At 38.3% G+C, this 14,726-nt stretch overlaps 1 protein-coding gene across 1 annotated transcript; it reads right to left on the reverse strand.

The window, feature by feature from the left end:
• Positions 1-1,553: 1,553 nt before the first annotated feature.
• LOC311278367 (LIM domain transcription factor LMO4) lies at positions 1,554-11,215 on the reverse strand. Its single transcript, XM_084389147.1, has 5 exons — positions 10,719-11,215; positions 8,981-9,203; positions 5,677-5,773; positions 3,524-3,673; positions 1,554-1,977 (listed from the first exon to the last, which is right to left on the reverse strand). The coding sequence occupies exons 2-5, from the start codon at positions 9,193-9,195 to the stop codon at positions 1,969-1,971; spliced, it is 471 nt and encodes a 156-aa protein (XP_084245273.1). The 5' UTR covers positions 9,196-9,203; positions 10,719-11,215; the 3' UTR covers positions 1,554-1,968.
• Between the last annotated feature and the right edge of the window lie 3,511 nt (positions 11,216-14,726).

Below are 14,726 nucleotides of genomic sequence, written 5' to 3' on the forward strand. Positions count from 1 at the left end.
ACAACCGCAAAAAAAAATTCTGTGACGCGAGAAACACTCAAAATTCACACTAAAATAACGCACTATTAACGTTATTTTTATAACGTCGTTAACGTATATATTAACGGGGTATCAATTCCACAGAAAGTATATTTCTGCATGTCAATCAAAAGTGAGAGGAGCAATGTCCCAGTGGTGTATAAGCAGCTTCCTCAAGGGCAGGAGACGGGGTGAAGAAGTGGGTCTGTACTTTAACTGTGACATGGTAAACATTTAACGCGTGTGATTGTTTGGAGGCAGCGACTGCCTCTTAATTAACCAGGCGTTAGATTAGGCCTTATTAAACTCGAACACAGGATCAGAGCAGAGTTCAGTCTCCCCAGTGATACACCAGCACAGATACGACACTCACAATGAACTTACACACTCCACGCTCACATTTAATTGCTTCTGTAATGGTCCGAGCTCGAGCCCTTTTCATGCCAAGCCTTTGGGTAATCAGTTCTGCGCCACCGAGACCAGCGCTAATCACTACAGCAGAAAGAGCCATAAACAATGAACACTGGAATCTGGAGGGTAAAACGGGACAACAAATTCATTCTTGACGGCTAGGTTTTGTTGCATTTCCCATTTATTGGATAAGTACACCTTAAATAGACATCACATGTTGAGCAGATAATTCAACCGTTACAGAGAGGGTATAAAAACATATTTACAATTCAATTCTACACCCTGAACGATGTCCAAACCCTGTTTTTGATGTCAACATGAAATCAATTGACCCAGTTTACTTTCTTAGTGCACTTTTTAGGTGTTAAAGTGCGGTCACGTTTATTGTTGCTTTGTGAAATCCAGTTATTTTAATAGCAATCTGTGAGAATTCACCAACAGAAACTGTGCTTCACACGTCGCTATTCATAGTTTTCAGTCATGTCATGTGACTGGCGCAGAGACAGGAGACAGCAGCACAGGAATGTTAGTTTTCCATCTCAAAAGAAGAAAAACAATGATATGTGAACAAAATTGTGCCCTTGTGATCCATATCCAGCACCTGCTGCAGTATTTCAGTCACTAAAAACACTTTAAGTGCCTTAAAACAGTGAAATTAAAAGATAAAATTCAATATACAGCTTATTAATGATGCATACTATATACAGGCGATCAGATGAGCCCACAATGTGCTAGGTGTCTTCTTTATAATGGTTTTCTATGGGAAACGTTTAACGAGAAACGAATTTATATTCTTGGGTCTATTCTTATCTGCTCGCCTGTATATCATCAATAAGGTGTTTATTGAATTTGGGCTTTTAATATCATAAGTACTTAGTAAAAATAACTGGCAGGCCTAGTTTCAACTCCAGGCGGATGTTCCTCACGTGAAAATTATGAAGTGACAACGGAGCTTTTTTACCCTTTCAAAGGGTTTCAAAAGTGTCATAAAAACGAAAGAAAATTTAATAACCTATAAAATAATTTTTTTTTTTTTTTTCAGCTGACGTCACCAGCTTTCTTACTTTTCAACCTCTCCATTTTAGATTGTAATAGCATTTCTTTACTTTCTATGTCCTGCCCTACATGTTTTCTGGATGAACATCCTGTTTAAATCAGACACATGGAAGAAAAACAGCTTGAGAACGCAGTTTTCATGTCGACTTCATTGCTTTCAGATGAAGTCTTCTCTGTGAGGTTAGATTTGAGACAGACAGGATTTCCTGTGAGTAAATAGACGCGTTACTTCTGTTTTCAGGAGGCGAGAAAGCCACAATATCACCATCAGAGACACTGCAGAGTCCACCACAGAGTCAGATATGATGTCAGATACACAGAAACGTTTCCATCCCAAACTCGTTCTCGCTCTCAAAGAAACTCTTAAGTCTGTAAATTTAGGCTGTAAAACAGTAAGTGCATCGTGTCTGAAGGATGGCAGTGATGAAAAGGACACTGGAGGGTAAATAGAGAGAGGAAGAGGCGAAGACGGAGGGGAGCCCTTCAGCAAACCTGCAAAACACAAGAATTGGTCGAAATTAATGTTCATCCACAATGACACGCTTTAATAGTCATACTCCGAGCTTGACATTAGCTTTTTTGCTCAGCTGCCGCTGTGGCTAGTGGTTTTCCAAAGTTATTCAGCATTTTCACTGGCCACAATTTTGACGACGATACCATGGGAAAAGCTGCCATATAGATATTTTTTATATTATCTCATAATTTGGCAGCCGGAATATTAGGCTACTGTCACTTTAAGACCTGACGCACGGATCCATTATACTGTTACACATGCGTCTCTTTCTCAACTGTTTATGTTCACTTAAAACTGACTGTGTTTATGTAAATACTGGCCAAGACATTATTTTGTGTGTATTTGACTGTTTAAGAGCAATAAGCAGCGAAAAATAACTCAGTTTAGTACTGAGAGGCGGCTTTATGTGTCGCACTTTGGGTGTTTGAGCACAAAATCTCCGGGAATGAGTAAAATTATACACAATCTCACGGCAAATTAAAGCCCTGTAACACCAAAAATATCCGGCGCAAATGAAAGGAGTGAGTGAGGAGAGGCGGGTTTGTGAGTCACTCGCTGTCGGAGAGATGAGAGAGAGAAAGAGACGCTGGTATCGTGTGTCTATTCTGCGGAAAGTGAGTATTGGAAGCGTTTCAGATATTTCCGTATCGATATGGATTGAAAAATCAATATTATTGACAACACCACATTGCACTTAATTTATTATTTCAGATGCCTTTTTAAAAGACTACAATTAAAGGGATACTCTACTTTTTTTGGAAATAGGCTCATTTTACAACTCCCCCAGAGTTAAACAGTTGAGTTTTACCGTTTTCGAATCCATTCAGCCGAACCATTCGTCCAGCCGAATGGACGAACTTGTCCATTCAGCCAAGAAAAGTTGCGATTTTCTAGGCTGATATGGCTAGGAACTATACTCTCATTCCTGCGTAATAATCAAGAAACTTTGCTTCCGTACCATGAGTGCAGCAGGCGTAATGATATGACGCAGCGCCTGAAAATAGTCCCCAGCTCGGTAACTTCCAACGTGACCGGGACTAAGTTTGTCTAACCTATCAGACCTATTTTCAGGCGCTGCGTCATATCATTACGCCTGCTGGACTCATGGTACGGCAGCAAAGTTTCTTGATTATTACGCAAAAATATCGAAACTCTTTGGTCATTTTTTTGAGAGAGATGCTAATGGTCTTGTCCGATTCAATGATCTATGCTAAGCTATGCTAAAAGTGGTACCGCCAGACCCGGAGTTCGGCTGAATGGATTCGAAAACGGTAAAACTCAACTGTTTAACTCTGGGGGAGTTGTAAAATGAGCCTATTTCCAAAAAAAGTGGAGTATCCCTTTAATAATTATATATAAAATTCAATCTGCCAAAGTGTCTAGTAGGAGTGACTGTGTTACACATCACCGCTGAAATACACACACATTTGGCGGGTTGGAGGGTGTTCATGTCAAGCCCTGGTTATGGCCTACAGACTGAAAACCATATTGACCTTAAAGAGTAAAATAAAAGCATGCACTCACTTTCTGGTCGGGTAGGACCGGGTTGCTCTGCAGGTGCGTATTAAGGAGTGCAGCTCCTGGCCGGTCGTGTTCGCAAAATATGGTGCCGTTTACGTAGTGGAATCGGTCACCGGGGACCAACTGGTTTCTGCACGTCGCACAGGAGAAGCACTGGAACAGATGAGAGAGGAATGACTACATGTATCCCTTAAACCTTGCTTCAAGTGATGAATTATTAGCAGTGCATTTTATTAAAGCACGCAGAGCTGCTAGTCAGGGTTAGCCTTCACTGCACACACTGCCTTGGCTCAGTGCTCAAAATGATTTTTTAATAAGGTGATCAATGTGCAACCAAGGTCAGCTCAATTTTAAACGAATGAGAACACTATTAATATGAGAAGCTGTAATATAGCTAGGCTTTATCCAGAGATGTATTGTAGCATACTATTATGAGACAGAAATAAATAAATAATGATGTTTCACACATTTAATTCAGCTCTAATGAGCATCTGCTATTTAGAAACTGTAGTACTAAAGGGATAGTTCACCAAAAAAAATTGAAATTCTTTTATCCCTCATGTCGTCCAAACCTGTTTGACTTTCAACTATGGAACGTAAAACAAGTTTTTAATGTTTTTTTTTTTGTCAGCAGTTCAAAAGTTCATTACATAAAAAGTAAGTGTCATTTTTACGTCAGTGTAAGATTTAAGGTTTTTAGGTAAGCCTACATTAGGTGTATAAAACAGAAATTTAATAATCAAATGTACAAATAAAACACTGCTTAGTCTTCATTGTATGAATTAAATATATACTGATTCTTATTAAAGCTACAAAAGTTATTCAGTCAAGAGCAGTGAGTGATTTTCTCTCCGTCTTTTGTTGTTTGATTAACATTAATGACAGATGGCATCGGGTTAATTAGGCTCCTGTCACTTTAAGAGCTGCACGGATACAATATACTGTTACACACGTGCTTTCTTTCTCAACCATTGTTCAGGATCATGAGTTCGGGATCATGTGCCGTCCTGTGCCGTCAGGCGGCTTCCCATGCGCGCGAGAGTCCTTCGCTTATTGCACTTAATAACATTAAGCATGTCACACGTATGTAACGGTCACGAGTCCAGTCTACTTTCTGTGTCAACCTAAAACTTGGACTTTTTGATTCAAATCATGCGGTTATCACAAGCCTTTGCGATATGCATATCTTGAGATGTACATTTGTGATCATTTCGATATTTCGTGCAGCGAACACTGTCCTAAACAGAAGTGATGCGATAAAATTTCAGTGACAAATAATTTGTCTGTCCACAGAAGATGCGACTGCGAGATCAATCAAAACCCACAGCCAATCAGAACAGTGTGGGCGGAGTCAGCCAATCAGAACAGTGTGTGGGCGGAGTCAGCCAATCAGAACAGCGTGTGGGCGGAGTCTCGCAGCACCAGAGAGTAATCTTGACGGCACTCGCAAGAAAATGGATAAGCAGCTACATTCACAAATATTACATTATTTAAACATTATTAAAAACACATAGGCTACTGAGTTACTAAAACAATCTTTGTCAAAGAATACACTTGTATGTTCACAGTTTGAACGTTCTTGTTTCCATTTGTTTAATTTCAAGATCTAAGGTGAATTATCCATTGTTGCTTTTACGGCTACAAAGCTGGAGCACTAAATGATATTCAAAGTCACATTTCACACTTTTAACATTAAATAAAGCACATAAACAGCACCTGAGATTATCATCGCTACACTTTGTGTTTGTTGTTCCAGCGCGACGTCGCAGAAAAATAGAAACCGTTTCTAAAATAGAATCGTCGCGGCTGGTTAGGACAAACACTCTGATTAACATGGAAAATACCTTTTATTGCGCATCGCGGAGTGTGTAGTTAGGACACAGTGTAACCCTAAACCAAACTCTAGTCCTAACCCTAAAGTGATATATGTCGCTACTCTGTACTTAAACGTAAAATTAGACTATAACAAAGACACCTTAAAACAAAGTGTAGATGACTTTATCCTATCGTATGGACAAAAACATCCTTCCAAACATAATCTTTTGTGTTCCTCAGAAGAAAATAATTCAAGGGTTTGGAGAGACATGTGGGTGAGTAAATGACAGATTCTTTATTTTGGGGTGAACTGGCCCTCTACAACGCTTCACGTAACCGACCTTGAGGTGGTAGACGTTGCCTTGCGCTCGCATGACCATTTCACTGGCGGGAATGGACTGACCACATGCGCTGCAAGCCCCGGTGTGCCCGAACAACCTGCAACACACGAGGGAGAAGAAACACACTGAATATCCTTTACAAATGGAGTTTGCTTTATTGCAGGAGTGCAGCTGTGACTTCAGCAGTGTTGACACACACCAGGCTTAACATTAAACGATGGTGTGTGACGCATCTACGCATCTGATGTTGTCTGTGGGAGCATGAGAGAGAGAGCGCATCTGTAGAGATCATCAACACCCGCTGGATGCAAATGAGACCGATGCAAATCAGCACAAGAACAAAATGCTCGTCAGCATAGCATGACAACTACAGCTTCAGAAAACTTTTGAATTGCAAATGACTGCGGAGACTCTCGTCTCAAACGCTCTCATTATCGACTAACGTCTTTGTTATAATGATTAAGATTTTGAACGTGATCACTGCTAAATGTGGAGGTGAAAAAAAGAGAAAAAATTCGGGTCTATGAGTTAAAAGCCTTTTTCACACTCATTATTAGTTGTTAAAACTAAATCACTTCATGGTATTTTAAGAGTGTGAGATGAGTTTTTAAATTATGCAGACTACCTGATGAATTTACGGTTTTCAGAGAGCAATTAAATGACTTCTAAAAATATATAAGCAACTCCAAACAGCATTTTTGTGCTTGATCTGTGAAATTAGGTTCTTTAAAAGGTGAAAAAAATAAAAAAAATATGTTCAGTTTATTTTATTTGTGGTTTTCTATATTTTTCAACCCTGTTACTAATATTATGTGCATGTCTAAACACACAGTTTAACACCCTGGTTTCTGCGATCTTGTGTTTTTAGCAATAAACAAAACATTTAAACAGACAAAACAATTAATCAGGCTTACACAATTTAAAAAATATGAATAATTTATTAATAATAATAATAATAATAATAATGTAAACATGGTTACAAGTAACAAGGCTACAAATTAAACCTAAATCATGGTATAACTCCATAGGACCAGATGGTACAGGACCAAATGCTGGTTTGCAATGCGTGATAGACTTACTTAAAAGATCCAAAATAAACTATTTTACAGTGTCACTGTTACACATTTTACATGTAGTTATTAGAGTAATAACTATAGATTGTGCATAATTACATGCAACCTATACCTTAAAACCAAACCCTAACCCTATAGTAAGTACATGCCGTTACTTAATATTAATCAGTACTTAAATGTATAATTTACTACATTTGACTACATTTGTTTTTAGCGATTAAAAGTAGTTAATAATTAAAAGAGATTTACGGTAACGCTTTACTTAAAGCCTTTATGTATAATGCATTATAAAAGGTATGTTATAAATAATGCATTGTATCTTTTCATAAATAACTGTAACTAAAGTTAAAATGCATTAACAAAATGTGCAGATTCCTTGTTACACCTGAAATTGGTTGACAGAAATGCATTTTAATGCATTATACTCTCTAAAGGTGTAACAATAAGTATTATAACTGTGGTTATAATTATTCATGAGACCATACGATTCGTTATTATAATATGTAAATTACAAGGCATAATTTAAAACATTAAAAATGCATTATAAAAGCGTTGTGTTTCCAGATTTACTCAAATAATTGACCATTCGATTATGTCAATAATGTCAATAAACATTATTTATTTACAGTATTGTGAAAATCGCTATATAAATAAATGTGATTTGAATTGAATATGATGAATTGCTGGATGGAGTTGAAAAGGTCATGATCTCTGAGCTAGGATCCCAGCTTGGGCCATACAGAAATACTCTGATTTTAACTAACTATTTTAGCTAAAATGTCACCTGATCTTAGTTGAATCAATCTAAGGGTGTATTCACACTGGTCACACTCAAGGTGCGGATCTTTTGGGCATGTGTGAATACAGCAATCGCTCGTGCGGACCAAACAACTGTACCGAGACTAGTGTTGTCAAAAGTACCGATTTCGGTACCAAGTCGATACTGAAATTTTATGCTTTGAGCGCTGTTGAGCAGAATCGTAAACACCTCTGATTGGCTACTGCGTTCACGCGCTCATCAAATATGTCTGTGATTGGCTACAATGATCAGCGCTTCAGAAACATGTTGTAAATATACATGACGCTCTTCAGCGAGCGCTTGCACAGACACACACGCAAGCGTTTGAAATCAGGCGTTTATCAGTGGATCGGTGTGCTTTCAAAACACTTTTAAACACCTCCGTGCGTCGATCAATGTAGCCAATCACAGACATATCCGATGAGCTCGTGAACACAATGGCCAATCAGAGGCATTTATGATTCCGCTCAATAGCGCTAAAGCGTCACATTTCAGAAACGACTTGGTACCGAAGTCGGTACTTTTGACAACACTAAGCGAGACCCAGCTGAAGAGGTCCAGTTCCAAACTAAGGGCGTTTTCTCACCTGAAAGTCTGAACCAAAGTTCATGTTTTGATACATTTTATACATTCGGTAAGTTTTGGTTTGGTTTCACATTGCAATTATGCGAGCGCACTGAAGAACTTTACATGACATACTTGCGTCCTGTCGTCATCATCTATGTGGGCTGCATCTTGACATTGATTGGTTTGTGAACGGACGTGCGTCTGACGTCAGCGTGTTGTCAAGTCGGCGGGTAACTTTGACAGGAATGAATGAACAGACGCATATCGTTGCCACTATACTGTTATTATCACAGCATTACTCCCTGCAGCATCGACTATACTCGAGGCTAGTTCACATTCGCCAAATGAACGTCCTCATTGTGCGAACATTTTATGGTCGCCAGCAGGAAAGGAGGAGAAGAGCAAGCAATCCTGCGGGAACCACCGGAACCTCCTGTAAACGGTCTGAAAGTCCGAACCATACAGAAAATGCATTCACACTAGAAACGAACCAAACGTTTGTTCAGTTTGATCCGGACCGAGACTACTTCTTTTCGTCTGACCAAATTTGGTCTGTTTGGTCCGGATCGTGGTCCGGGAGAGGTTTCACACCTGTAAGTTTGATTTGGATCAAACTGAAAAGTCAGAAAATCCGGACCAAACAAGGTAGGTGTGAAAGGGCCCTAACTCTGGTACGGTTCGAAAATCTGTCCGAAGAATGGATGACCTTAGCACACGTGTGGTTTTGGTTCACTTGCAAAAAGGGCAGTGTGAAAGTGAACCAAAAAACACATTGTATTTGGTCCAGACCAAACCAAAGCAAGTGACCTAGCGGACTTTCCCAGTGTGAAAGCACCCCAAATGAAGCCCTCATGTTGGGCTGTACCTGATGTAGTCGGTCCTGCAGAGGATCATTCCTCCTTTGCTGTAGCAGGAGGACCCGATGTCTCCCAGCTGAGCCTGACAGCACGAGCACTTCAGGCAGTGTGTGTGCCAGTAGCGCTCCATGGAGAAGAGCAGGAACCGGTCCGCGATCCGACCCCCGCAGCCCGCGCACGACCTGGACACACACACACCGCCCGCAGCCTGGCTGTTCACCATAGCAGAGGCTGAGGAGGCAAGGCACGTTTGTTCATCATACAGCACACTTCACACACGACGGCAATTCAAAGTGCTTTACACAGAAAGGATTTGAAATGATGACAAAATAAAAGCAGGGAAATTTAAAACAGATATGTGACCCTGGATCACATGGTCACATGTCGCACGGGTATATTTGTGGCAACAGCCAACAATACATAGTACGGGTCAAAATTATCGATTTTTCTTTTATGCCAAAAATCATTAGGATAATAAGTAAAGATCATGTTCCATGAAGATATTTTATACATTTTCTACCATAAATATATAAAACATTTATTTTTGCAGCACAATCGCGAACATGCACGACTTTAAAGGAGATTTTCTCAATGTTTAGATTGTTTTGCGCCCTCAGATTCCAGATTTACAAAATAGCTGCATCTCGGCCAAATATTGTCCTATCCTAACAAATATGATACACTGGTGTTTTTCATTTTATAACTGTATCATATATGTGACCCTGGACCACAAAAAAACACTTACATGGGTTAATTATGGGAAATGTGAGATTTATACATCATCTGAAAGCATCATCAATGGAAAGCTTATTTGTTCAGCTTTCAGATGATGTATAAATCTCACATTTCCCAAAATTAACCCATGTGAGTGTTTTTGTGGTCCAGGTTCACATATATGATGCAGTTATAAAATGAATTAAAAGATGATATATAGATTAACTTCTCATGTGGCCAAAACACCAGTGTATCATATTTTTACTCTGGGATTTTCCCACTGTGTGTCACTGAGACGAATCAGGAGACTTTTACGACTCTCTGACTTCAATGTAAAGACATCTCCGCTGTTGAAGAGGATACTTGATGTATGAGTCATTTTTTTTATACAAAATTCAGAATTGTGATCTTAATTTTTTTATAGATTCAAGTGTCTTGTATGAATCTGTATTCCCCTATTGTTATTGTAATTGCAATAAAAACGTATTTTTTTATGCTTTAACTGCATGGTGTGCAAATCATTTGTTTTGATGATGGATTCTTTGGTAACGCTTTACAGTAAGGTTTCATCAGTTAACATTAGTTTACTACATTAGTTAACATGAATTAATAATCAACTGCTCTTCTACAGCTTTCATTAATCTTTGTAAATGTTAATTTCAACATTTACTAAAATATTATTAAAATCAAGGTTGTATTTGTTAACATTAGTTAATGCACTGTGAACTAACATGAACAAACAATGAACAACAAATGTATTGCTCATTGTTAGTTCATGTTAGTTAATACATTACCTAAGGTTAACTAATGCAATTTGAACCTTTATCTTTATCCTAGAATAACTAAGTAGTAAGTAAAGAATATAATTGAATGCAACGATGCATGTCTTAAACATAAACATGTCTTGATGAATACAGTGCATTTTAAACTTTAAATTCTCAGCTCATACATTGCAACTTCGTCAACTTGAACGTATAGTGCAAATCGATATCAATATCAACTCAATTTGTGAACATAAAGACTGCGACTCACCTCGAAGAGTTTCCAGAGTCCAGTGAGCTCTAACACTTTATAAATGTGAAGTTATGATCCTCCTCTAGACCTCGCGCTCTTCTGAGTGTCCTCCTGCTGCTCACGCGCGCATTGCGCTCTAATTAACCACGCTTTGTTAATGAATGAACAGCGCGTGCGAAAGTTACTGGTCCCGTTGCATCGTGCAGCAAACAAACAGTTATCACAGTCACAGTCATCCAAAACAAGACCTTATTCCGTGAGCGACTTCATCATCCAGGACCCGCGTCGCGTCAAGCTCAAACGAGCCACGGACGCGTCGCGGGTCTTTTTTATCGTTGGCGTGACGTAACAGAGCAGCACTTCACCTTGATAGGTTTGATCATTTAGGGGCGTGGCATAGCCTACTCCAGCTCTGCTCCAGCTATTTGTCTGTCACGTGCCTATTAAAACTCTTTACAAAAATATATTTAAAAAAATGATCGCTTAAAACTGATAGTATTATTCTCAAATGAAACATATTTATCAGTAGAATGAAAGTTCACAGTAATTAAGAAAACACTTAATGTTCAACAATATTATCTTATGAGAACTGAACTGAGCTGGATGATGACATCATACTTATTTATTTATTTATTTATTTATTTGCAGAACTGCTTTATAGATGAAATTAACTAATTTAAATACAGCTGAAGTTGAAAACCTCGTTCTGAAAATGCAGACCACCTTCGTTCGGTTAAAATGTTGGATGTTCGAATCCTTTATTGGAAGCGGTTCTTTTGAACGGTTCGTTTTAAAGAACCGGTTCAAAATACTAATTTAGTGATTCTTTTACGTCAGGGCTCTTTTACGTCACCACGTGTTCGTTAGATTAATATTCTAAAACACTGGTTCCCCGTCAGTCCAACACAATTGTTTCAACACATTAATATATATTGTTTTAATATATTATTATAATTAAAATAATTTATATTAATAATGATATTAAAAATAATTGTAAGTCATTAATGAGGCTCCTAGTGGCTCCCGGCACCCTGGTTGAGAACCTCAGTTCTAAAATCGATTATATTTGATTAATAACCGCCACATAACCTCTGTTCTGAATTCATAACCTTCACTAAAGATAAGGAGAGAGGGACACATTTTTACACTGTTTATTAATGCTTTTGCACTGGTGTGTTCTTATGTGTACCACTAGAGGTCAGTCTTGTCTAAGTTTGAATTCCTGTGCTGCGTCTTATACATATATGCCCTAAAAGTATGTACTGTACTGTTTATGTGAAGATATATATTGGGCAAGTTGTGGGACACACTACTTCGTCATCTTTAACGGACAGCTCTGTCGTTTTAGTTACATTCATCCTCTCACCGTTTAAACTTCCCTGTCAATCATCTTTCACAGTTAAAATGATCCAAATTTAATTTAATTTGACTTAATCAATTTAAATTCCTACCGTTTCAGAGAGAGATTTAGTAGCACGTTGATCTGCCAGTCGTGTGTGGGTCTTTCATTCGGAGACTCTCCGCGTGTGTTTACAGTTCGCAATTGCAAATTAATAATGCATTTAAAAGTTAATGACCAAACGTATCTTAAAAAAAAAGCTCACAATGCTGTTGCAGATTAAATATGATGCGGATAACATTGAGTAAATGTCTTTTCGTCAGGTTATTACTCAAACCCCTTTATCTAAACCTCTGCACTTCACCGTCGGACTCGCACATCCGCCATGTTTGTAGTTTTTTTTTAAAACACTTTTTATTCGTGTTTGTAGTTCTAATCGAATCCTAGCTCAAGCTGTGGGCAATATTAGCGATATATTATTATTATTATTATTATTATTATTATTAAAAGTTCACACGGATCTGCACTTCGGAAAAGTAGACCATCCGGGCATCTTTTGAGTAAGCTACTCAATATACTACTATTTGGGAGACAATGATTCTCATTTTTGAATAGGCCTACAATTTAGGACGGATAGTAAGCGAATGGGGACGCAGTGGTTTTGCAACCACACGAATTAAAGCGCAGACTGTAGATGCAGACTTCATCTGCTAGTTGATTTTTAATGTTAACATTATTTGACCATTTGAAACAAATTTTTTCTTTTTAATTTTAGTTTTTTTTTTTTAAGTATTTTTACTGTTCCACCAAGTCTTAATTTATCCTTAATGTGAGATTATACAGGGTAATAGCCTATGTTTTTCCTGTTTAAGCATCAATATGGTCATTGTTGCTAACTAACCTGAGATTCATGTTATTTATCGTGGTGAAAGTTAAATGTGTGTGTGCTAGCCTTTAACCCTGTGGCTCTGGTTCTGGTTTCCGACATACTTCCAGTTCCTCTGTCAGATCTGTGCTGAAACTCACATTTCGCTGTTAGTCGATCTTCCTCTTTCACTCTCTGTGCTGCACACAAAGCCAGCTTGACCTGATTGATTTTTTAAGTGATTTTAGTACTTCAACAAGAACATATTTTACTTTAGTTAGCTGTCAAGGCAGGATTTCTAATTTTGTAAGTTTAAAGTGCCCTATTATGGTTTTAGAATATTCCCTTTCATGCAGTGTGTAATATAGGCTATCTGTTTGTGAATGTAAACGTTGTGCAAAGTTGTAAAATTGCACGATAAATAAAGTTTGTCTCCCAAAAGAAAGAATAGGGAATGTGAAGGTACTTCGCCGCCCATTGCTATGACATGTAATAGTGGGTGTGTTTGGCTAAAACGAGGTAAAATTGAAGAAGAACGGAAGAAATTTAAAGAAAAAGAGAAGGGATAAACAACGTTAATCCATATTATTTAGCAGCCCAAGACTGGATTAACGTTACAGATCCAGACGCACTAACGTTACCTCCGCTCACAAATCTGGCCATCGTTAACCTTGTTTTTGAATTGAGTGCGTACACTTTGTGAACCTCTTAACAAGCAGCGGCCCGTGGGCGGGCCATCGGGGGCGTGGCTATACTTTTATACATTTTTTAAGCTTTGTTTTATAACAAATATTCAACTGACAATCATAAACTATGCATCATTTGAAAGCTAAAACACTCAAGAATCATGTTCTAAACTTGTTTTTGCAATCAATACACCAGAGAGGAAAGGGTTAAATTAAATGCAAAAGGACTGTTCAGGTAAAAATGAGCAAAACAGTTCTTGATCGAGCAACACTGACCAACAATAACGCTGTTATTAAAAACTCGACAGAAAATCCAAAAACAGCCTCCAACACACGAATTCAAATACAGCGGATAGGGCGCGATCCTCTAAATATGGCGGCGGACGCATAATGCAACACGGCGTGACGTCACCTTCACATTCCCTATTGGATCTGATACTGATACTGATACTGATGTTTCGAATCCTATAGCGTGACGGTTCTACATCACTAGAAAAGACAAACGCTCATGAAACATGGGTCAGTAGCCTACCTTTATTTGGACCAGCTTAATTGCTTTGCTCCTCAGAATCACAACCTGTAAGTATGATTAATCATTGATGTATTTTCTACCGGGTGTTCAAAATACGTAGTTTTGTGAAGGTCGCTGCTAACCGGCTAACTCACGCTATTACTGTCTTAATGAAATACTTCTGCTAATCAGCTTAGGGCCACTGTTACCTAAAACTGTGTCTATTAATGCAGATTGTCTGTCACTACTTTGAGTAGCCTAAACATAAAGGATGGAGTAAGATTTGTTTTGTAAACCTTAATGTTACATGATCAGTCACTCAAGTTAGTGTTAGGCGAACATATGCACCATTATTAATAGCCTACAGTTAATACAGTTCCCGCATCGCAATAAATTAGAAATATACACATGGCATGGGTATGTTGATGGATGTACTCTTGTTAATGCTGATGGTGAGGAGTTACAGTTGAAACTAATTCAGGTTCAATAACTAGATCTTCTAATGTTTCATCATGGGACTCGCTCTCGGATTGATATGGTAAAAAAATCAAGGTCTTTACATTAGGTGAGTTTCCATTACAGATTTGCGCAAAACTTTCGTGATTTTTTTCTGAATGTCAACAAA

Source organism: Rutilus rutilus, assembly GCF_951802725.1.
Source record: "Rutilus rutilus genome assembly, chromosome: 19".
NCBI lineage: Eukaryota > Metazoa > Chordata > Actinopteri > Cypriniformes > Leuciscidae > Rutilus > Rutilus rutilus.